This window comes from Equus asinus, chromosome 13 (assembly GCF_041296235.1).
Source record: "Equus asinus isolate D_3611 breed Donkey chromosome 13, EquAss-T2T_v2, whole genome shotgun sequence".
NCBI lineage: Eukaryota > Metazoa > Chordata > Mammalia > Perissodactyla > Equidae > Equus > Equus asinus.
In genome coordinates this window covers 35,663,377-35,687,420 of record NC_091802.1, presented here as the reverse complement: position 1 = coordinate 35,687,420, position 24,044 = coordinate 35,663,377, and the positions used below count along the sequence as shown (strand labels likewise).

General features: G+C 38.1%; 1 protein-coding gene across 9 annotated transcripts in view; it reads right to left on the bottom strand.

Annotated features, from left to right (window-relative positions):
* Positions 1–24,044, bottom strand: part of SPAG9 (sperm associated antigen 9) — a 126,509-nt gene that overhangs the window by 5,425 nt on the left and 97,040 nt on the right. For 5 of the 9 annotated variants that reach the window (XM_044744225.2, XM_044744228.2, XM_044744230.1 and 2 more), the window contains 17 exons: positions 22,996–23,052; positions 21,791–21,964; positions 21,089–21,218; positions 20,310–20,399; positions 19,894–20,061; positions 19,264–19,435; positions 17,321–17,539; positions 16,847–17,042; positions 15,519–15,644; positions 14,150–14,230; positions 13,371–13,438; positions 11,230–11,378; positions 9,725–9,896; positions 7,620–7,733; positions 6,295–6,333; positions 5,186–5,362; positions 2,209–2,358 (listed from right to left, as the gene is read on the bottom strand). In XM_044744225.2, the coding sequence (XP_044600160.1) occupies positions 2,209–2,358; positions 5,186–5,362; positions 6,295–6,333; positions 7,620–7,733; positions 9,725–9,896; positions 11,230–11,378; positions 13,371–13,438; positions 14,150–14,230; positions 15,519–15,644; positions 16,847–17,042; positions 17,321–17,539; positions 19,264–19,435; positions 19,894–20,061; positions 20,310–20,399; positions 21,089–21,218; positions 21,791–21,964; positions 22,996–23,052 (2,282 nt within the window). The remainder of the gene's footprint in view (positions 1–2,208; positions 2,359–5,185; positions 5,363–6,294; positions 6,334–7,619; positions 7,734–9,724; positions 9,897–11,229; positions 11,379–13,370; positions 13,439–14,149; positions 14,231–15,518; positions 15,645–16,846; positions 17,043–17,320; positions 17,540–19,263; positions 19,436–19,893; positions 20,062–20,309; positions 20,400–21,088; positions 21,219–21,790; positions 21,965–22,995; positions 23,053–24,044) is intronic. The other 4 variants (XM_044744227.2, XM_044744229.2, XM_070483002.1 and 1 more) reach the window with 1 other exon arrangement.

Sequence of the window (24,044 nt, the reverse complement as noted above, 5' to 3'; positions counted from 1 at the left end):
CTTCCCTTAAAAAAGTGTCAGTAAGCCCTTGCATCAGATATTCTAGTTTACACTAATTACATGTGGCACACTGTCATTTATGACCTTAAATTTTAAACTTTGTGTGTGTGTGTGAGTGAGGAAGACTGGCCCTGAGCTAACATCTGTGCCAATCCTCCTCCACAGCATGGCCTGACGAGCGGTGCCAGGTCTGCGCCCGGGATCTGAACCTGTGAACCCCGGGCCGCTGAAGTGGAGTGCGCGAACTTTACTATGCCACCAGGCCAGCCCCAATTATACTCCTTTTTTTTTTTTTTTTTTTACAGAATTTATAACTAAAATAAGTGTCACCGATCTACGTTATATTCTGTAAAGCCTTATGTTTAGGAACTTTTTAAATCTCGGTGATATTAGGCCAGTCCAAAGGATCCCTTCGTTTATAGCAAATAAATAGTTTTATAGTGTAGTGCTTTATAGTTTACAGAGCACTACACTTTCACAAACACCAGTTCTCTGTGTTTTCTTTGTACCTCTCCGGCCATTCCTCTTGGATCCCTTCATAAGCTCTAATGATTCTTTAAATGGAGTATTAATACAGGTTCTATCCTAGAACCTCTTCTTTTAGACCCTACATACTCTCCTTGGGTGAACTCATCAACCCTTGTGGCTTTTAGTACCACTGCATGCCAAGAGCCCCCAAATCCCTCCCTCCTGAGATATAAAACCCTGAGACTCAAAAGCCCAGTGGACATCTTCCACCTGGATAATTCCCACTCCCATGCTCTTCAAGGTCAACATGTCCAACACTCAACTCCTCTTTCGCTCCCTCTAGATCTTCTTCTGTTGACAGTCCTAATCTCTAAGTAAAGGATCATTCCCTCTTTCTCCACATCCTGTTAGTTACCAATTCCCCATCATGCTGCTCATCTACTCCTACTGTTACTATCTTACTCAGTTACTCTTTTCCTAACTCATTTCCCTATCTCTATCTAGTCTTTTACCTCTAATCCACCTTCCACACGAATCTAATCATATTGCTATTCTATTTAAAGTCCTCCAATAGTTTTCCTTTGCTTTAAAGATAGAAATGCAGGGGCCAGCCCCATGGCTTTGTGGTTAAGTTCACACGCTCTGCTTCAGCGGCCCAGGGTTCACCAGTTTGGATCCTGGGCGCAGAGCTACACACCACTCAACAAGCCATGCTGTGGTGGCATCCCACACAGAAGAACTGGAAGGACTTACAACTAGGACATACAACTGTGTACTGGGGCTTTGGGGAGAAGAAAGAAAGAGGAAGATTGGCAAGAGACGTTAGCTCAGGGCCAATCTTCCTAAACAAAAAGCATACCTTAAAAAAAAAAAGATAAAAATGAAACTTGTTAATTTGGTATATAAAGACCTTCCATAATCTAGCCCCTCCTTTTCTTACTTCTGGTCAAATTTGTACTTGCTTCTACTCTATGCTCCAGTCATTTAAAAATAGTTTTTCTTCAATTAAAGTGGTTTTACATTTCTAAACCTTTGGTCAGGCTATTCTCTTACCTTGGAATGCCAATCCCCCCAGCCGTTCCCATCCCCACTCCAACCCAATTCTTTAGACTAACACTATTTGGTGTTGAGTCATCTCAAGCTTCGTTTCCTCCTTCCCTCTCTCCCTGCCCCTACGAAGAACTGGCTGCTCCCCGTCAGGGCATCTGGAAGACCGTGATTTATTAACATGTTTCTATCTCCACTCTGTTCTATAAGCTACTGGAGGGAAGCTCTGTCTGATCTGTTTCTGTATCTCAAGCTTAAAGCTGACAGGCACAAAGTAGATAATTAATGTTTATAAGGTGAGAGAATGAATAAACGAAACCAATTTTGATACAAACAACATTTTATGAAGTATTTTTATTTCTCCATTTTGCAAGTGAGGAAACTGAGGTTCTGGGAGGTTGAATGATTTGCCCAAGGCCTTCTGACTCCGTATCTAACGCTCTTCACATATACCTCAACATATGACCAAGCACTGCTATTTTCTAATGCTTCTTCAAACAAAGGTACTTTGGTATAAGAAAAAAAAAAGAGAGAGAGAGAAAGAAAAAAGGAAAAAAGAAATACAAATTCCTTTTCCAAATACAGAATTCAAAGAAAAGCTCTTAGAAATCACTTATCAGAGTGGTTTCTTATTTACTGTGGGTGAAAATCCAAGTCACACTGGAAACTGAGCTCCCAGAGCCAAGGACTTACCCATCCGGAAGTCAATGTAACCCTCTCCTCCACTGATGACAAGCATAGACTTCAAGGGCGTCTGGCTGCCAGGCTCCTGTGCAGATGGCCCTGCTTTGTCACCTGTTAGATCTGTGCCACTACTGCCACTTTGTGGGCTGACAACTTGACCTATTTATACAGGAACAGAAGTGAATACTATTTATCACAGATTGGGGTAGAGGAGACTCATTTTTTTCTGAAAATTTTCAGAAATTTGAACAACAAGGTAAGTATATTCTAATATAACCAAAGTACTGAGTACATTAGAAGCCTCTGCACAATCAGAAAACATCTACAAAGGTCATAGGAGCCCAGTTTGAAAATCTAAGTAAAGCCGTTTTGTACCAAAGCAGGAATAGGTCCAAAATCCACTATCTGTGTATGGCCAGGCTAGTCTTAGCTGCCTGCTTCAGATATTATAAGCTACATTTTTTTATCTCAGGGAGAGTGGAGAGGCCTCTTCCCTGAGACGGTGCATTTATGGAAAAGACTGAGAAAAGTCTGTAACTTGAGCCTGCTGAGTTTGAATATTCATAACTAATATTTACATTTATTTCAAATCTATTGTTTTCCTCTCATATTTAAAAAAAGTACATCTTATTTTTAATTTAGATTATGCAAATAAAATTACTAGAAATGTGCCATTTGTTCTGAAGTTTAAGTTTTAAGGTAGAATCCTTGAGCATGAAATGGCAGAAAGAGAGAAACCTTTAATTCACATTATAATCTCCATGACATCCCTCTTAGAAAGCTTTGACTGTGAGGTATTTTTTCTCGCCAGAATTTGCTGTCTTTTGGTCAAACTACACAGATCATTCTTCTAGGAGATAGCAGGACACAGTCCTATGATGTGACACACTTTAAAAAATTAATTTCTATTGGAAGTGGATAAGACAGTTTGAATTTTTCCCACAGTGCGTCATTCTCGCATCACTCAATTACACTCTGGAAGAAAGCAAGTCAGCCAGAGATAACTTCTGTTAGCAGACTAGTTAGTTCTGCCTCAGAAGCAAGAACACAAAGGTATGATAATAAGGCCAAACGAAGGGCTTAATCCTTAAGGCCAATGAGTCAACAAACAACAATGTCGCCAATTCCGCTTCCAGGTTTACACCCAACAGAAAAGTCTTTCCCACGTGCACAAGAAGGTCTTCTGCAGTACTGCTTTTAATAGTGGGGGAAAACCTAGACGTCCATCAACAGAAGAACAATAAAATGTAGCAGGTTTATTCAGATATTAGAATACTATAGTTAAATGAATGAACTAGATTTTTATGTATAAGCATTCATAAATCTCAAAAAATGAGAGGCAAGTTGCAGAAGAATATATACACAACAAAACATTTAAGTTCAAAACCAAAAAATACTGTAGATTGTTTATAGATATGTTCAATGTAGTAAAAACATAAAAACATAGGCAGGAGGATATATATCAACTTTAGGAGAGCGGTTAGAGGGAGGGGAAAGGGGAAATGGCAGGATCAGAGGGATATAAGGGAGACTCAAAGGAGACTCTATGACATTTTATTCTTTTTTAAAAAAAGCAAGAAAACACTATTACTAGCAATTCCATTGCTAGGAATTTATCCTAAGGAAATAACTATACAAACATACATGATCTGTGTTTCAGGAAGCTCATCACCATGCTGCTAACTGGTTAGGGTACCACAGGGAAGTCCTGCACCATGCACATTTAATCATTTAATCTTTGGGAAAATCTTGGGAAAATGAGTGTGATGGTTAATTTTACATATCAACTTGGCTAGGCTATGGTGCCCAGATATTTGGTCAAACTCCAGTCTAGATATTACTGTGAAAGTTATTTTTTAGATATGATTAACATTTAAATCAGTGGACTTTGAGTAAAGCTGATTATTCTCTATGATATGGGTGGGCCTCATCCAATCAGTTGAAGGTCTTAAGAGAAAAAGATAGGTCCCTCAAGGAAGAGGGAATTCTGCCTCCAGACAGCCTTTGGACTCCAGCTGCAACATCAACTCTTTCCTAGATCTCAGGCCTGCCAGCCTGCCTTGCAGATTTCTGACTTCCCAGCCCCCATAATCACATAAACCAATTCCTTAAATTAAATCTCTCCCTCCCTCCCTCCCTCTCCCTCTTTCTCCCTCACACACACCCTCTATGGGTTCTGCTTCTCTGAAGAACCCTGACTAATACACTGAGACACTACCACGTCCAACATCACACAGTTGGTGTGGTAAAGTCAGATTTGAACTTTCTCTAACTCCCAAATTTGCCTCTTATGGGCAAAAAAAATATTTAAAACATGAATCCTGCTTACAGATGGTCAGTAACGTCTTAGTAGTCTTGAGACAGAACATTTTTCACTAGACCTCAACACTGCCACTTTTCATCTGGATGGTGCTTTATAGTTTCTAAAGCGTTTTCATTAATTTTCACAACAAATGGGGTTGGCAGAGCAGAGAGTAATCACGTCCACTTAGCAAACGAGGAAATGAGTCTTAGAGGTTAAGTGACTTGCTCAAGATAACACGGCAAATGGCGAGGTGGAAGGCCCACACCCGCAGACTCCTACTCCACTGCTCCCTCCACAGCACTGATAGAGGAGCCAGAGCCATCGTCTACATCAAAGGCATGCAGCCTTGACGAAAGGGGCTTCTTTCTAGCCATCTCCTTTACTAGGCCAAGACCATTTTTGGTATTCTGTGGTGACAAAATAATATCACTGCTTTCCAAAAGTAAGCAAGTATCAGAAAAAAAATCAAGAAGTTTGCTTCCGGGAGGAGAGGAGAGATTCCAAAACAACTTCATTCAAATATCCCTATAGCACTTTATCAATACCTCCATTACTGAACTTTTCATATATCATACTGGAATTATCTGAAGTTCCAGTACTTAGCATTAGACTACATAGTGGAACCAAGAGACAGAAGAGAGTTAATTACATGCAACTTCTCCATAGAATCGTCTAACTCACCTGGGACTGCCACAAAGAATTTCACAGCATCCCGGTGCCCATGGAAGCAAAGCTGTGCGTGTGCCATTGAACAATAGGGTATAAAGGTCCCTGGAGTCACTTTATCACTGTTTTCATCACCATATACTCGGATTACACTTCCAGGACGATTTCCTGGTGCTCCTGAGGTTTTATTTGCTGCAAGAGAAAAACCAAATACCAAATATTTTCCCCTGGAAAATAGTAATGATGCAAGAGGTTACTGGTTAATCCTTATGATATTATCTAAAAGCTACAGCCAGTTGAGATAAAACAAGGGCCGCAATGCCAATTCAAGACAAAGCTGGAAAAAAAGATATATAGCATGCTAGTTATTTTTAAGTACCTCAGTGAATGGAGTAGGGGATTTTGCCAGTCTAGCAATAACTAAGCTTACTTTTTAAACACATCTTCTAATTTTTGAAAAATCATTTTTGTTAACAAAATAAAACATCTGCATCTTAGGTATGCCTATTTTATTTTGTTTTTTAACCCCACTTTAGAAAACTAACCAGTTACATAGTTTAAAGTAAAGTAAAATAGTTACATACAGTTTGAATAAAATTTTTATAGTTTATCTTCTGATTTTTTGCCCCTGTGGTAAGAACATCTCCTTGAGGGCGGCGGTAAAAAGACGTGTTTAAAAGGACCCAGCCACTACAAGAGAGTAGCTTTTATTTACACCAGACTGATGCTTTTGCTGGATTATTTTAGAATGACCAGACTCACAAAACATCCCCCTTCCATGGGCAAGTAAGTGAATGAAAGAAACATGATTGGTAACAAGAGTAAACAATGTAGATTAATGACAGTTTTAAGAGATGTTTTGTGTTTTTATTGGAAGGAAAACAAAGTCTGAAAGAAAGTTCAGCTGCAACAAAAGATGATAAATAGACTAAGCTGCTGAGCAGTAGTTTGGTGGCCATGTAACAAACACTGAAAAAACAAAAACGAAAAAACACCTGCTGCGATGCGGTGACTGCAAGTGGATGACATTTAGGAACATTCAAGAGGGCATCTAGAGACGTGAGAACAGCCTCACAGTGGCTATCAAGCCAGGAAGAAGAGTTTGGTTCAGGATCTGCACTTACCCCTCAGCCCCAGTAAACGTCCCTGGTGGAGGATTACGGCTAAAGTGAGAGAGGAGGAAAGGGGACATGGAGAGGTGCACGACAGGGAGGAGAAGAATTACTGCGAGCCACCACTCTCAGCGTCTTCTATCTGGCAACTTGGCGTTCAAAGCTCCTAACTAAATTAACAAAGTCTAACTGGTATAACACCAAGTAACACACAAAGTTCTTACAAAGCCTCCACAGAATATCTCTGATCAAAAAGGACAGTTTGATTTACTGTGATTTTGCTTTTCTTAATTATAAAGCAATTTCAGTGAATAAGCAGTGAATAAAGACCATTTCCTAAATACTAATATTTCCCATTTTTCTTTAAGAAATCCTGTTCATACAACTATGCTAAAATGGATGGAACTTTAAAAAGTAAGTTCTTTATAAAAAGAACTGAAATGAATTCTGGGGATCCTAGAATCTCTTAGGAAATAAGAAGTGGTCTAAACATGTACATTGGTAAGTAATTGCAGAAAAAACAGCTGGGATTAAGAATTTAGGCTCTTTATAGGCTCCAGCTATACTGCCTTCCAGTCCTTGTCCCTTTCCCTTGAAAAAACGTGGGGCAATTCTGAGGTGTTTATTAACCCACTTTATGGACTTATGGCACTCGTTTTCAAACCATTTCCTGCTCGTGAATTTTGCAACACAAAAACACTCATTTAATGAATGATCAATGTAATGGAACAGAATATGAAAAGCATACAATGTACATTTTGTTCACAAAAATAATAATAACAGAACATAATATAGAAAACATACAATGTACAATTTGTTCACATTCTTTTCAAATACACGGGAGATGGTTTGTCTCCAGAATAAGGAAGGGCTTGCTGACCTCCTGAGAAACTTCTCCCACAACTTTTTCTAAACCTCAAATATGCCAAACGGAATATCCTAAACTAACTGCTAGGGAGATATGAACAATGAGAATGAATGTTGGGTAGTGTTTCTGGATACTGGTATAATAAAGCTGAAAGAAAAATGGACTTCCACTTTTATTTAAAAGCTGAAATAGGACTGTGATTCCTGAATTGAGAAAAACAGCTTCTCACAATGAAAACTTTTAATGATAAATATTGGCCCTGATACACAGAAACTGTTATTCACCGGAGTTTCTAAGTTTCATAGAAAGAGTAAAGGAACAAAGGTTACATCTTTGCCACCTGCTTGATTTTCTGAATCACTACAGATTTGCCAACACCAAAACAACTCCTTCTGCCTGAATTCTGGACATGACTGTTCTCTGTAACTCTCCTGTCTGCACTACAACAGTTAACTACAATTATACTTACTTTCTGTCAATGGGATGGAGATGATGACACCGTTTCCTGTCCCCACCCACAAACGATTACAAGACACCATGAGAGCTGTGATCCGCACAAAGGAGAAGCCCAATTTTCCAGTACCTGTAGAGTGGGGGGAAATATTTTATTGAGAAACCAGAGCAGATGACATTCGAGGTTCCAAGTCCTTCAGAGTAGCTGGATTATTATAACAGAGAGCAAATGTGACAGAGTTAGCTGGATGTTTCCTGAAGGTGTACATCAAAATAAATTCTCATTTGGCTTTATCACCTGACAATTAATGGTTAATGGAAAAAGAAAAATCTAAAAGTGGCTGGCATTACATTATCATTCAGAAAGAAGGTACTGTTGATCAGGAAATATGACACAGGATTTAATTAGGCAGCTGCAAAATCGAACCAAACCAAACCACAAAACAAAACAAAAATCCTCGACAAAAATAAGAGTTTACTAGACTGGGAAATCAAATGTCTTTTGATTTTATAAGCTAAAAGAGTTCTGGTTTGCCTTAAATTTCTTTACATAGATAAAAAACTTTGGCTAACAAAATCTACACTCTTTCCTTGCTTACACATTTACGTTCTAAAGCAGTTTAGAAATTTTAGGACACTGTAGGCATATAATTTAGAGAGAATGAACGCCACTTTTTTAATTCAAGGGAATTTTTACAACTGATCTTATTTTCTGGGATTTGAGAGCCAAAACCATTAAACATTTAAGACAAACAGCGTTTAGTCACTCATAAGTTTTACTTATAAGAACTGAGGGTGATCATGGAATCACAGGGTTAGAAGGAGCCTTAACAACTATTCAGCCTAAGCTAGAGATCTTTAACCTATGGTCAAAGTATATCCCTGATTCTAGGCAGAGGGTACATAGGGCAATGACCCTAAAAAGGTTAAAAACCACTGACATAGTTCAACCTCTCTTCATAAAGGAAGCCTTTATGACTCCCTAATAGTCATATAGCACTATTAGGTGCTAAGAATACAGCAGGGAACAAACCAGAGATGGCCTCTGCCCTTCATGGGGCTTATGGTCTGTGGGGCAGAGAGCCAGTAAACAAGAATCAAATAATACTGGTACAACCACAGTAATGTTAAGCCCATAAAGGAAAAGTATGAGAGGACCTAAGTCAAACTGGGAGATCAGGAAAGGTCTCTTCTGGATGTGACATGTAAGCTACGACCTGAAAGCCAAGTAAAAAGGGACCTTCAAGAAGTTCTTCTTGAACATCTCAGGCAGAGGATAAAGAACATGTGAGGGCCCTGAAATGGGAAAGAACTTGCTGAATTTGGTCAGTGTGGGCAGAACAGAGTGAGTGAGGAGAGTGGTCCAGGCCATTTAAGTTCTTCTGGACATGTCACAAAACATCACCTCACTTAAAGGCAGGAATATTCTAAAAATGGCTGGCACTATGTAAGTGGAAGTATGTCACAGTGATATTTGCACATAGTTTGCTATGCAGAGAACAGACTGGAGTGGAAGTGAGAACCAGCTCCAAGGTTCATGGTTATCCAGTGGAGAAAGGATGATGGCCTGGCCTACAGGGATAGTGGTAGAGATAAAGAAGTACTTGATTTAAGATATTTTTGGAGGCAGACTTGACAGTTCCCGGTGATTGATTCAAGATGTGGGGAATAAGAGAGGAGTCAAAAATGATCCTAAATTTCCGTCAATAGCCACAAGGTAGATAGAGCATCTGGCCTGATAGTTTCAGTGAGAAGAGATCACTATTCCTGAGGCAATTTATTCGTTGGTTCTACTGAGCATTTGAGACCATTTAAAAATAAATCATTTTCAGGGCTGGCCCAGTGGCATAGTGGTTACATTCGTGTATTCCACTTTGGTGGCCAAGGGTTCCCAGGTTTGGATCCTGGGAGCGGACCTAGCACTGCTCATCAAGCCATGCTGTGGCAGCATCCCACATAAAATAGAGGAAGACTGGCACAGATGTTAGCTCAGCGACAACCTTCCTCAAGCAAAAAGAGGAAGGTTGGCAACAAATGTTAGCTCAGGGCCAATCTTCCTCACACACAAAAACAAAAAGAATTTTCTTTGATTGACAAAGATAAAATGCTGTGGAAGCTTACCTAACATTTTGCTTACATAAGGCTCAATGTCCACATCCTGTAGATGTTGATAAGTGTGTGCATGATAGAGACGGAGCGTGGAATCCAAACGAATGGAGACCCACACGCCATCACCCACCCATGCAAGCTGCCGCACTTGGCTCTCCTTCCTGGGGTGTGCATCAAATGATTTCTAGGAAAGATTGTTCAGGCACAATATTACTTTTATTACATAGGAGTTCATGTTTAAAAACTGTGCTAAGGTGCACAACAATTTGGCAGACTATATATGAAAAGAGGAGTCTAAGTGTTGTTTACACTTTAAATATGATTACTCTTATATACAGACACAACTACTTTTATCCTGAACTGCAAAACAAAATCAAGAACAAACAACTAAAGGATGCTGGATTTCAGCATTTTACAGTATATCAACTTAGGAAAGCAACACAGGCACATCCATACTATGTAACAGTGTTCAACAAAAAGACTGAATTTGATCTCAGGATTTTGTATGGTTGCAGAGCAATATACAAAGTAAGATTCTATTTATAATTAAACAGAAAGGAACCTACATTGCTCCGTGTGTGTGTGTGTGTGTGTGTGTGTGTGTGTGTGTGTGTGTATGTGTGTTTTTACATTTACAGAACAGATCTGGAAAAAAGACACCAAATGGTTACTTTGGGACTTGTAGGGAAGGGAATGGGTTTTGGGTCAAAGGGAGAAGGAGAACTTTTACCTTAAAATTTTCCTGCTGTAAGTTTTTCTTTTTTTTAAACAATTAGAATGAATTTATATACGATAGCAAAACTTTTAAGAAAGCAATGCTAAGAGGTTTTTCTTTTTACAACAAATTCTCACTGCTATCTTATTTCTCAGTCTGTGACATACAAATGGATTCGCCCAGATACACAGGGGGTGGTGGAGACTTGGGAATCTTCCTCCCAAACAATTCATACATAACTAAACAGATCAAGAACCACATATTCACGGGGCTGACCCCGTGGCCGAGTGGTTACGTTCACATGCTCCGCTTTGGCGGCCCAGGGTTTCACTGGTTCGGATCCTGGGTGCGGACATAGTACCGCTCAGGACATGCTGAGGTGGCGTCCCAAAGAAGGATATACAACTACGTACTGGGGGCTTTGGGGAGAAGAAGAAGAAGAAGGATTGGCAACAGATGTTAGCTCAGGTGCCAATTTTCAAAAAAAGAATAAAACAAAAAGTCAAAACAAAACAAAACAACCACATATTCAAATAATACACGTAGGCATCTATGGATATTCAGACACACATTTAAACAATCATGGGTCAATATTCTTCCTTTTTTAAAAAAACTACTTCCCACCCTCATAGTCAAAAGTGGCAAGAGCAGTGAAGCAACACGGAAAGCTAAGATGCTATCCAAGGCATCCTCAAAGCGCCCTAAAACACACAACTCAGAAAACAATTCCTAAAGAAGCTGAAAAGAATGAGTCTTCAGATAATTCAAATTCAATAAGTACAGAAAACATGGGTTAACTTGCCTCTATTTTCATGGCCTTTGGTTGAACCACATAGATCTTGTTCCTGTAACCACACCAGACTTTGTCATGTACCACAGTCATGCATCGGATGGAATGGTGAGGCCGTCCAAGGTCTAACAGGTGATAGTTTGACAAATCCCACTGCCCGTCTTTAAAATAAGAAATATGATTATTAGCTAATGCACACACTTTTTACTCAATTTTAACACAAGAAACATTCTATTTGGGTGTATAAGGAAATTTATTGATGAAGCACCCCAAAATACGTGTATTCAGTGTATCTTTTATTTGCAGAGACTGTGTTCTCTTATTCTATAAACTGCAAAGTTGGGGAAGCAAAGGTCATCTGGCCACCTAGTACCTGGACCCCATGCTCTCAACAGCAGTCATGTGATAAACTAGTTATAAGTTATCAGTTTATAATAATATTTTAAGAATTAGAATAGATTTAAGGTTATTTTTTGGATAATCTCTCACTCACTTGCATTTTGATGTAGTTTCTTGAATTCAAAGGCAACTCACTGCTAACACTTTAGGAATTATGCAAACTATAATTTTAGTGATGACAGAAATACAAATGAGAACCAACCACTGGAAGCTTGCTTTTCCTTGTAGCTTTGCTTGAACAATTTCAGTGAAAGAAAGTGCACTGTCTCACAAAGCAGCTGTTCCATTTTCAGAAAGCTATAATTGTCTGAAAAATATTCCCTGTACCTAGCTAAAGTCTGTCTCTTTGTATGTAATCGCCCTTTAGTCTGCAATTTTGCCCAATGGAAACAGAATAAATTCAGTCCCGCTTCTTTGTTACTGCCCTATGGCTTCTTTCCAAGCATCCTTGGCATGTATTTTGTACATACTACAGTTTATAGACCTTTCATCCTAACTCTGCTTTGTCCACATCCATTTAATATGTTGTCTACCTACCAGAGTGGAGCAGTATTATCATTGGCCCTATTCTGGACACCAGTTTCTAGGAGGCTTAAGATGTTAACTAACTTGTATTCAGTTTGTAGTCAATCTTCAGGTAATTCTCACTCTTCAGACATGTCTCCTTCATCTTACTCTTCTGAACCCAAATGCAGGACTCTACATTTATCTTTATTAAATGTATTTTGTCTGTTCTGTCAATATAATTTTGGATTCAGTTTACCAAAACATTTATTATTCCATTTTTTCTAGGCTCTTCCACTTATTAGCTGAGTGACCACAAACAAGTGATTAAAACATTCCGTGCCTCAGTTTTCTCATCTATAAAATGAGGATGACATCAGAACCTTTCCCTTAATTTGCTAAGAGGATTAAACTCAGAGAAAGTCTATAAAGGGTCTGAATAAGGTGAAACAGAGCCCTCTCGCTCTTGGAAGACATGGAGTCATAAACCAGCAATCTCTAGGCAATGGCCAGCTACAAAGGTACCCAAGTACCATCTACCCCACATTTCTCCAAGCCCAAAAGGATATGAGACTTTGGGGAAAGATTTGCTAAAATCTGAATTCGGTGTATTTGTGTTTATATAATATTTCCTTGATCTACCAATCTAGTAGGTAGAAATAAATTATCAGTTTTGGTTGATACATATACCAAGGAGTTATGAAGTGTTACACGCTCAATTCCCTCAACTTAATTAACTCAGTGCAGGTTTTCTGACACCACCACCTTTTCATCTATAGATGATGGAAACACTGGTTTTAAAGGGGAAGAATATAAATAACATGACATGAAAATGATTAAACCTTACCCAATTAAAAGTTCTTTATAGGAACTTTCCAGATGTAAGGGATGCAAATTATTTTTAAAATACTGAACAAAAGAAAAGGTAGTCTCTCACTAAATTTTCCTCATAAATATATGAATGAAAAATAAATGTCTCCATGTCACATTATATAAGAGTACCATGAAATGACAAGCGACTTGTTCGTTATGGTAAACATATTTTCCCTGAGTTATATAAACTATTAACATATGCCCCCAGGCAGGCACTCACATATTTACTGATGTCATATGTTGTTACCATTCAGTTTAAACCTTTATTCCTTCTCCTATTAACTATCATTTCTTTAAATATAAGAAGCCAATCTGCTTGAAAATGCTTTTGCAAAGCAACACATTGGTGTAGATGTTATACATTCATAACAACTTACCGACTCCTCTGTGAAAGATGGCAAGGGTACCATCAGCCAGGGCCACCAACACGATTCCTTTCACATGTCTGCAACAGGGAAAGGGATTTCAGAACTTCCATTCGGGAGTACGGAAGGGACCACATGCCACTGAACTAGTTCAGAGGCTCTCCAAGGGCCAATCTGTGACAGATAAGGAGCCTACGCCAGAACCTAAATGAACACACTCTTTTCTTCATTGAGGACGTCTTCCTATGAAAATGTCCGCTGAACTAAATAAACAGCATGTGTGGTGACTCAGTTGTTTCACTTTCTGGTCCAAGCTCCTCATTGCAGACTATTGACAAAAGGTCCACAGATCAGAGACACACACCTTGAGTGGAACTAACAGCATCAGCTCTGTGAACTTAACAGACAAACGGTCTGATTTTTGATAGTCAACATATAGAAAAGGACTAAGTAAATGAATGCCCCAACCAACATATTCACAAAATATAAAGAATATTCTAAAACAAATATAAATTAACAGGTATTAATTGGTTCTCTCCTCAAAGTATTAAAGAATTCACCGCATGGTGAGGAATCAACCTGGCAAGTTTTCTCTTCTACTTAAAGTTTTCTATTTTACTTTCTAGTTAGAGTTTCAATCTCACTCAACTTATCTAATTCCATAAAGAGGGTAAAAAAAAATCTGGATGCTGATTTAGTCAAGAAGTACACGTTAGCTTTAATAGTCTTAAAATCTAGTTTGTACCAAAACACATATTTTTAAAAGGAAGAATTTCTAAAATAAAACTTACACAATACTGAGAATCGAATCTTTAAGTTTAATAGAATGGAGACATTTCCTCCACTGGGCTACAGATGAATGGACATACAAACTGCAAGAACAAAATCAAGACTGGTAAGGCATAGAGAACATCAAGTCATTCCTTATATCTACTAATGACCACAAAGGTCCCTCGGGAGGAAAGAAGAGTAACATAAAAATTTGGGGCAAAAACAGCAAGGAGAGTAAGCATAGGCCTAGGGCAGAGAAATAAGCTGCTTTAGCAACAGAAACACATGAAAAGTGAAAAGTCAGAACTAGAATAATTCATGGTCAGTTAGTTTCAGGCTACCCCATACTTCAGAGCCCTTAGCTAAAATCTTTTTTTAAAAATTATGGTACTTAAAGAAAAAAACGATCGTACTTTTCTACTATGCTGAACTGTAACTCTCTGATGACAGAGCGGTTTATTCCAGGGAGTGGCACACTGTGGCTCACGGCCGAATCCAGCCCTCTACCTGTCTCAGTACAGTCTGCAACTAAAAGCAGTTTTTACACGTTTGGGAAAGGTCAGAAGAAGACATACAAGATTTATATGAAATTCAAACTTCAGTGTCCAAAAATAAAGTTTTATTGGAGCATAGCCACATTAATTCACTCATGTATTGTTAACACAATGGCTGCTTTTGCACCACAACAGAGTTGACAAGTTGCTACAGAGATCATATGGCCACAAAGCCTAAATATTTCTTATCTGACCCTTCATGGAAAAATCCTGCCAACCCTTCATTTTGTAGGACTAGACCCCTATGGAAAACACGCACTAGTGAGCTTGCTTAACCTTTGGAAAAGCACAATTTTGGAAGACTCCCCACACTACTAGAAAGTGAACAGACCACATAATATTAGTTATCATCTCCTAAGATTTCAGACTGTGATTTGTTCTGGTTTTCCTAGGAACTGCTTAAGAAGTCATGTTTGGAATTGGGCCTTTCTGCAGCCAGATACATTAGTAATTAATTTCCGGTATTTCCTGAACACACTCTAGCCTATATAAACCTTCTATGCATAAATCATTCTCTGCCTCTATGCTGTTCAGGATCTTCTATTTCTGGATCACCCAGATTTTAAAGTTTTATTTACCTCTTCTTCTAAGAATATTATATAAAGGGAATGCTCTGTGACAAAGAAACATATGGTTTACCATTTAGAACCAATGCAAGTCCAGTTTATGAGGTAGTTGCAATATAACCTCAAAATGTGTATATATATATAAGTGTTTGCTTTAATATGTACTTGTTGTTTGCATTGTATGTACCACAGTTTACTTATTTATCTTCTGATTTCAAAAGCAAAAGTAAAAGACTAAAGACACGCTAATATAAAGAGTTGGCACCTACCAGCCATTCTGGGCTCCAAGCCACATAGTCGGTAAAAGGCTGCTCATTTTCTGGGCTTCCTCTCTCACCAAGTCTTGTTCATTTGGCAATACTGGTATTTGATCTTTATACACATCTGAGTCATTACTGGGAAAGGTGGGGCAAAAGGAAAAAAATCTGAGTATGCTTACCTACAATTTTCAGAGATTGATCATTCTTATGCTTTAGTTTACAGTTAAAAAAAAACAGATCAAACACTAAAATTCCAGAAAAGCTGAAGTTAAATGCTTACATTAAATATTTCAACAAGTGTACCAGAAGTACCATTAATATACTAGGAGGCCCAAGGTGCAGATAAGAGAGTTAAGACATGGTAATGAATTGCAGCAGTTAATCCAGACTACAATGATGGTTCTCCCTTACAGTTATTCTGAATTTTATGGATTTCTTCTGGGGAGAGAGAAGAGGGAGGGACAGTTTGTTTTAAAACCACACACACACACAGATGGGGGATGAAGTATAAAGAATTTTCTAAAATAAATTAGTAAGTTGAAATATACATGTATTCTACCCCAAAACTTTCTTTCTTTTGGATTTTCAGAGCACATTTAGAAAAAGGTATAACTGGGTTATCAAATTCAAAACAGACAAATCAACCTACTAGTTATAAAAAAAGTCTTTATTCTTAAATTAACAATTAAATGTTAATAGGCACTTGGTTGCTCTATACACTAAGAGGAAGAATATTAAATTGTAAAAAGGATCCATTTTAGATGGACCCTCATCGCCTTTCTGTCAGGCCTAGAGAAAGCAAGAAAGAAGATTAAAGAATTCACTAAATGGGCCTGATTCACCAGTCTTTTAAAGGAAGAACCTAAAACAAATTGTTTTTTAATAAAATGTTTGCCAGAAAACTAAAATCAAAAAGGTCATTCAAGCCCCCAGGGGAAACTGAAATAATGGCAAATTGAAACAATGGCCAATTTCTGCTGATAACTAGAGTGGGAGTGAAAGCAGGCACGAGGATTAAAATGGCAAAGTTATTGACAGATTGGAAGAGTGAGTACAACAATTCAAAAGAAAAAAAAATCACACTGAGGAGAAAGTGACCACGAAGATTTTGATTAAGATACTTCATTTTAAGTTGGGAGGAACAGAGAATAAATGGGAAAAAAATATCCAGAGAGAATCAAGTGGAATAGATGAAGATATAGTGGGAATAAGTCATGGCATCTAAATCTGCCAGAACAATGCCAATTAGTGGGAATATTTTGGCTGCTTTAGATGATTTTGCTTCCTTTTATGTGTGTCCTTATGTGGTTTCCTAAGTTGTTGACCCATTTGTGTACCTTGACTGATAGACTGGCGAGAGGTCTTCAGGTATTTGAACTCCCAAAGGATCTGTAAAGACATGCTCTGTGTACACGCCAGTTTGGGAGATGTCCACAGTGTCTTCAGCTGACCCCGCATTGCCTTCTGTGGCTTCAGTTGCTTCTTCTGCTGTTGGAACATTTTCATCAACTTCACTATTTTCTGCTTCCTTTTCTATGGAATAAATAAAACATGCTAACTATTCCAAGTTTGAGCTTTCTTCCAATAATTTCACCACACAAACCTCTGCTATCGAATTCCATTCTGCATACCCCTCTACACACACTTTATCATGAAATTGAGAATTCCTGACTTCATTTAACAGTCAATGACAGCATCTTCTTTCAAGCTCTTTCATCCTTGTCACTTTAAGATCTAAACTAAGTCCATCATGAGGCATCCGGGATAGGCTTGGACCCTATAGAGATAGTACATAAGGAGGACAGAGATACCTGGTGGTTTTTCCATCACCGGAGAAGCACCATTGGTACTAGGGGAAGTGGCAGCTGCTGTCACACCTTCTGTGGAACAACCAACCACCGTGATGCCTCCCAACAGGCTGTCTGTCTCTGCTGAGCTAGTGCTTGTCATGCTTCCACATAAAGACGCTTTGTCAACCTGTCCTGATTCTGACAGCTCTTCTCCTGCAGGGTAGTCTGTTTCTCGCGCTCCTGAAAAACAAGATTAACCTTCTTTCAATAGCTAAGTAAACTCCTGTAAAGAGCATTTTCTCCATTAAGGCAACTATAGGTCTGAAATAAGAGTGTGCAGGGGAGACAAATAGCTATTTGAATCTACTGCCAAGATGGCAACTTTAAATATTATTTCAATTAACCTTCACAAAATGAGATAGTAGCTTAAAAGATTAAGATAATACTTCTATTAATGCAAGCAGAAGTAAACATGAAAATGTCAGAAATGACTCTTCTGTTCTTAACACGAGCTCCTCAGCAGTCACCTAACATGAGGTTAAGAACAATGAAATTTAATTATATCTGACAAGGCAGCAAAAAAATTTTTTTAACTATCAAGATTACTATTTGAAATATGGACTTCCACCACTATTTAAAAATTAATCAGGGGCTGGCCCTGTGGCTGAGTGGGTAAGTTCATGCACTCTGCTTCAGTGGCCCAGGATTTTGCCAGTTTGGATCCTGGGCACGGACCTAGCACTGCTCATCAAGCCATGCTGGGGTGGCGTCCCACACACCACAACTAGAAGGACACACAACTAAAATATACAACTATGTACTGGGGGGCTTTGGGGAGAAGAAGGAAAAATAAGATCTTTGAAAAAAAAAAAAATTAGGGGCTGGTCCTGTGGCTGAGTAGTTAAGTTCGCGTGCTCTGCTTCAGCGGCCCAGGGTTTTGCCAGTTTGAGTCCTGGGTGTGGACACGGCACCGCTCATCAAGCCATGCTGAGGTGGCATCCCACATGCCACAACTAGAAGAACCCACAACTAAAAATACACAACTATGTACCGGGGTGCTTTGGGGAGAAAAAGGAAAAATAAAATCTTAAAAAAAAAGGGAAAAAAAAAATGAAAATTAATCCCCTTAGGTGTACACAGTGTCATAGATATTAGTAAGACACTTAAAAATGAAGCATCTACAACATAAAGATGAATCTCTTCAGTTTTCTTTATGTAGAAAGCTGTTTTTATTTATACCACATTAAAAATATTATTGTAGTAAAATATACATATATATATAACATAAAATTTGCCATTTTAACCATTTTTAAGTGTACAACTCAGCGGCATCACATTCACAATGTTGTGAGGCCATCACAACTATCTATGCCTAAAACTTTTCCATCGCCCTATATAGAAAATCTGTACCCATTAAACAGTAATTCCCTGTTCCCCAAGGTCTCCTGGCCCCAGCAATCTCTAACCTGCTTCTGTCTTTATGAATTTGCCTTGTCTAGATGGCGCATATAAGTGGAATCATACAATATTTGTCCCTTTGTGTTTGGTTATTTTACTTTGCATAATGTTTCCAAGGTTAATCCACGCTGTAGCATGTATCAGAATTTCATGTCTTTTTATGGCTTATCAATATTCCATTGTGTAGATGTATCAGGAAGCTCTTTAAATTTTAAACTAATGTTTTCACATGATGTAATATTTAATCCCGAACTTTGGAAGGCCTTCCCTTACTAATCAATCTAAACAGCTCCTTGTCCTCTGCCTCCCATATTACCATTGTTTTATTTTCTTCAAAACATCCCAAAATATCTTATTTAGTCATTTGTTTCCACTTTTTTTTGGTCTTCCCCAAATAGAACATAAATTCCATGAAAGTGGTTCATAACTATATCTCCAGTAACCAACTCAGTTCCTGCCAGGAAGGAGGTGTGGACGGTGGGAAGAGGTGCACGACTCACTCTTACCTGGCACACTAGCTATACACAGAACGTGAGAGTTGCAAACCGTGAAACTGTCTAGGACGTTGCCCGGTTGAACAGCATCGATAATGATAACTTTCGTAGCTGAATGAGTGCTGGTGCAGATCCAGACTAGACTGGATAATTCTTCTTGATTTCTCAACTCCTTCTGCTGTTCCTGTGTAGGCAAAGTAAGAAAAATGAATGTTTAAAATGATATGTACATGTAAATATTCATAAGGCTGTGCCATTATAGTAAAGGGCAATAATATTTCAAGTTTATTTCCAGATTATTTGAAAAGCTGAAAATACACCACCTTTCTATATTAATTAGACTAAAAACTAGCAGTTAAAGCAGATTAGTGATAAAAATGTTCTATATCTTGATTGTGATGGTTGTCACCTAAGTGTATACATTTGTCAAAACTCTTTGAACTGTACCCATTTCAAATACATACTTTATTGTATGTAAAATATATCTCAGTAAAACTGATTTTAAAAAGAGAGAGAGGGTGAGGAGTAAGCAAGGACAGAGTAATCCTAATTAGAAGTTGGATCCAGAAGTAAGTTTTGGATCCAAGAGCTAAACTAATAGTCTCAGAACCAAGGAGGTCAAACGTTAGTGCACGCACTCACCTTAAGTTCCTGATCTAACTTGTCTAAACTACTCTGAGATGCACTGCGCTGTTTACTGCCTTCTGCATCCAAACCAGCAACATCCTTGTAAAATACACTTGCTCCAACAACAGAACCACCATCTCTGGTCTTCCCACCTGATAAATTGACTCCAACAGCACACCACAGCTTTTTGGGTTAAAAAATAAAAAAGGTATTAAGCAATTTTCTCTTTAAAAATGTTTAGAACTTTTCACATTTCTTTAAAAAATCTAATGATTATAAACATAGCCTTTAATATTCAAAGTATTCCAGTCTAAAACTACAAAATGAACAATAACTTCATCCATAGAAGTAGAACTTAAACACTTTTGGTTTAGGAAAAAGATCCACCCAGAGTTTACGAAACATTTCCTTCAACTTCAAAATTAATTTACCTTCATCGATGTATCTTTTTCATCTAGAGGTCTGAGATAAACAGGCACAGGTAAATTTTTCATCTTATTTTCCCCTTGACCATTGGTTACCTAATAATTGGGAAGGGGACAGAAGGCCATCGGTGAGCCTCATCAAAAGTGAACTGACAGAAACATTGAGACATGAGCAAGCGCTGCTGTTACATATTTATTCTTTGAAATCAAGTTCAAGTTAATTTTGTCACTCTTATTTGAAAATAAGAAAAAATCAAGTGGCAATCAAGATGCTATGGGAGCTCAGAAGAGACACACTAATTCGTGTGTGTGTGGGAGGGAGTGAGTGTGCGTGTGTGTACGCATGTGTCGAGTCGTTTACAGGTAGGGAATACAGAATAGATGGGTAAAGTTCCTGAAGACCTGAATTGAGTTTTAAGTCAACAGTTTGAAAGGCTCCACGACAATGTCTTTTTAAAACTTGTAAACAATAGATGCTGTTTTTTTAAAAAACAAAATCTTCAGATATTCCAACAGAGCAGGATACCTCAAGTTCCATGCACTCGGCCACCTCCCGTCGACCCCTCTCCCTTCTCACAGACTCAGAGGCATTTCTTCTGAGCTCTAGGGCTGTTTTCTAAAACAGCCTGAAAAGCACTGCCCCCAACACTTCTCTAAATGTTTGCCAAGCCTATGCAGCTTGAACCGAGCAGGTCTGGGGTATGTGTTTCGATCTCTTCGTGCACAGGCACACTCTTCTCTCCCTGCATGTTCCCCCAGAAACTCTTCCCACGGGCACACGTCACCTGTTTGTACTTTTGAGGCAGACTCCAGCCGAAAGCCTGCACTCTACCATCTTCCTTCTGAACATGCGCCTTCACCTGGCGATACTGTTCTCTCTTTTGTTCTCTTCGTGAGGCTAAACTAGCTTCAGTTCTAAAAGGAAAAGAAATTTCTTTTCTTAATTAAGTGAATATAAAACAGCTTATCTCCCCTCTCCTGCTAAAATAGCAAAAACAACAACAAAAAATTACCTTTGTGTCAGATACTTCATAGACACGATATAATTTAATCCTAATACCTCTGAGATAGGTTATCACACTCATTTTATAGGCAAAGAAACTGGGGCTCTGAGAGGTTAACTTGCCCAAGTTCATGTACCTAATGAGTAGCAGTCAGGATGGAAAACCAAGTCTTATTGACACCAAACAAAATATTCAAACATTAGGATAAAGGTTAATACAGGCCTTTAACATTTCTATTAACATTAACCACTGTTGTCATACCAAAAATGAGACATTAAAAAAAATCCTTCTCTTTGGAAAACTGTGAAATGCAATTTTCATAAAAGGTGTCGACTATGAGTAATTTACTTAAAGGTAGCCAAGTTACAGACATAGTTTCTTTGTAGATTTATCTGAACCCTTATAGCTGATCTGATCAGGGGCAAGAATATTCTGAACTGTTAACTTATTTAGGGCATAACCACTAGTCTGGAAAGTACTTACTCTTCACTGAGGAAATCAAAGGCTTTGGACTTATCCCCAGGGAGCTGAGATAAGGTGCTGCTTCTTTTCTTGACAGAAGGAGTAACATGAGAGGTGGGTGCATTGTACTTCAGATTAACAGGTGGTTCAGGCTTCTTAGCAGTATTACTTGAGGAGCTGAAAAGTCGGCTAAAACTAAAAAGAAAAAAAGTCTATGTGTGTTTGTGTGCATAACTGTATGCATTACATGCACTGTGAAGAAAAATCCATAATTTCCCACAAATTCCAGAGTGCTTTTACAAGGCAATGGGTTAGAAGCTGCAAAAAGATTTTTTGTTATCACACACTGCAGCCTTAGCAATAACTCACAGCCAAACTCAGACATTCAGGAAAGAGAAACTATTGCTTAGAGTAGCAGATTCCTCTTCTTTAATTAACAATTCCCATAATGAAAGGAAGAAGCTCTTAAGTACAGGGAACTTTTCGTAATGAAGAAATAAAATAAGATGGTACTCTTAGCTAGCTCCAACTTGGTGCAAAGTAAGACTGGTTGTTAAACAGCAAGGTTATGGCTGCATGGTTTGAGCAGAAGCTTGGTATGCCAGTTCTAAAATAGTTATAATAAAGTACAAGAACACATATTACCATTTTAACATATATCTTATATACCCTCTTATTAAGCTCAATTTAAATAACTATTTTCACATCACTCAAAAAAAAAAAAATTCAACACTTCTATTAAGTAGCAGATTTACCAAAAAGGGGTAAGTTTTCAACAAAGTAAATGCACAGTACTTCTGGCACAAACATAATTCAAGTCCAAAACACATAAACACACACTACTCAAACCCCACAAATACTAAATTTCTAATCTTCACCCTGTTCCTTACAATCACACAACCAGTGAATCAGTAACTTATTTAATGAGGAGCCAGGTAATTATCAACTCTACGAACAATTCTCCATTATTTTATTTAATTTAGCAGAGGATTCCACCAAATGCATAACCAACATGATGCAGCTTACGATAGCATTATTTTTTGTCCTCAAGAGCAGCCTTACCGAGCTGGCACACTAAGTATCAAAAAGAAGAAGTTCAGTTTAGCTATATACCCCACATTTGCAAAAGAAAGAAGACACAAAATCATTCTTACAAATAAGTTTTGACTGTAATCTTCTTGCCTCAAAGTGCTGTCTAATGTCTTTATGTGTTGTTAGATACTTACAACTGCCAAATGCTTGACCTTTTTTTTTCCTGCATGGCTGGATTTTCTCTTGATGCTCTACATTAAAAAAGGAAAAAAAAGAAAGAAAAATTGTGTTATCAGTGAGATGTTCTAGCTTTCTATCTGAAAAACAAGCAACCCAAGAAGTTCATGGGATACACAGAGGAGAGTCAACAACTAAACTCAGTAAATGATAAGTGGCCCATCCCGTGTCAGGCGGTCTGCTAAGGCTCGTCCGACAAAGGTAAACAACATATCATCCCTTCCTCAGAGAGCTCCATCTACGGAGAGAGACAAGGCTGTCACCTGTGCTGGACAGTCAACATGCCTGAATGTTAATATTAAAAAATTTTTATTGAAGCGATATCCTCCAACTCTCCCTTTTAGCAAAATATTGCCTTGTAAATCCCTGTCTTCACATAAAGGTCTCTATCGCTTTAACTCCCAGCTCTCACAAAACAGCTTGTAACTTGACTGTTCTGATGGGTCATTTTTCACAGGACTAAAACTCTTCCATCACTGAAAAGACGATCAGGGAAAGGGATAAAGTGGATTGATAGGTAATTCAACAAAATTTCAGAAAATAAGGCATTCCAAGCTGATTTAGCAAGGGGGTAAGAATCTTGTCACCACTATCAGGGCCCCCTTTCCACCATTTAAAAAAATTTTTTTTTAATGTTTTAAAAACATTTTGTAATTCAATGGAAAAAGTTAAAAGTAAGTTACCATTTCTTTTCACTTGCTGACTACCACTTGGCTGCTAGAATTAAAAATAGTTATGAGAAGTGGAACCTGCCTATATGCCTCAGTTTTTAAAATATTTATTCATTATTTATAGTACCCATTAAATGCTGGAGTTAAGAACACACTTCTTAGTACATTAGTTTCTTTGTCCAATAAATAAAGATTAGAGTATTGATCTCCTTCCTTCTTAGCAGTTATAAGCAATTACAATTTTTCAAAACTGTAAATGTGCTATATGAAATACTTTGTTCTCATATGACTCTGGTAAAGGATATATAAATTGTTAAATAAATGATAAAATCATA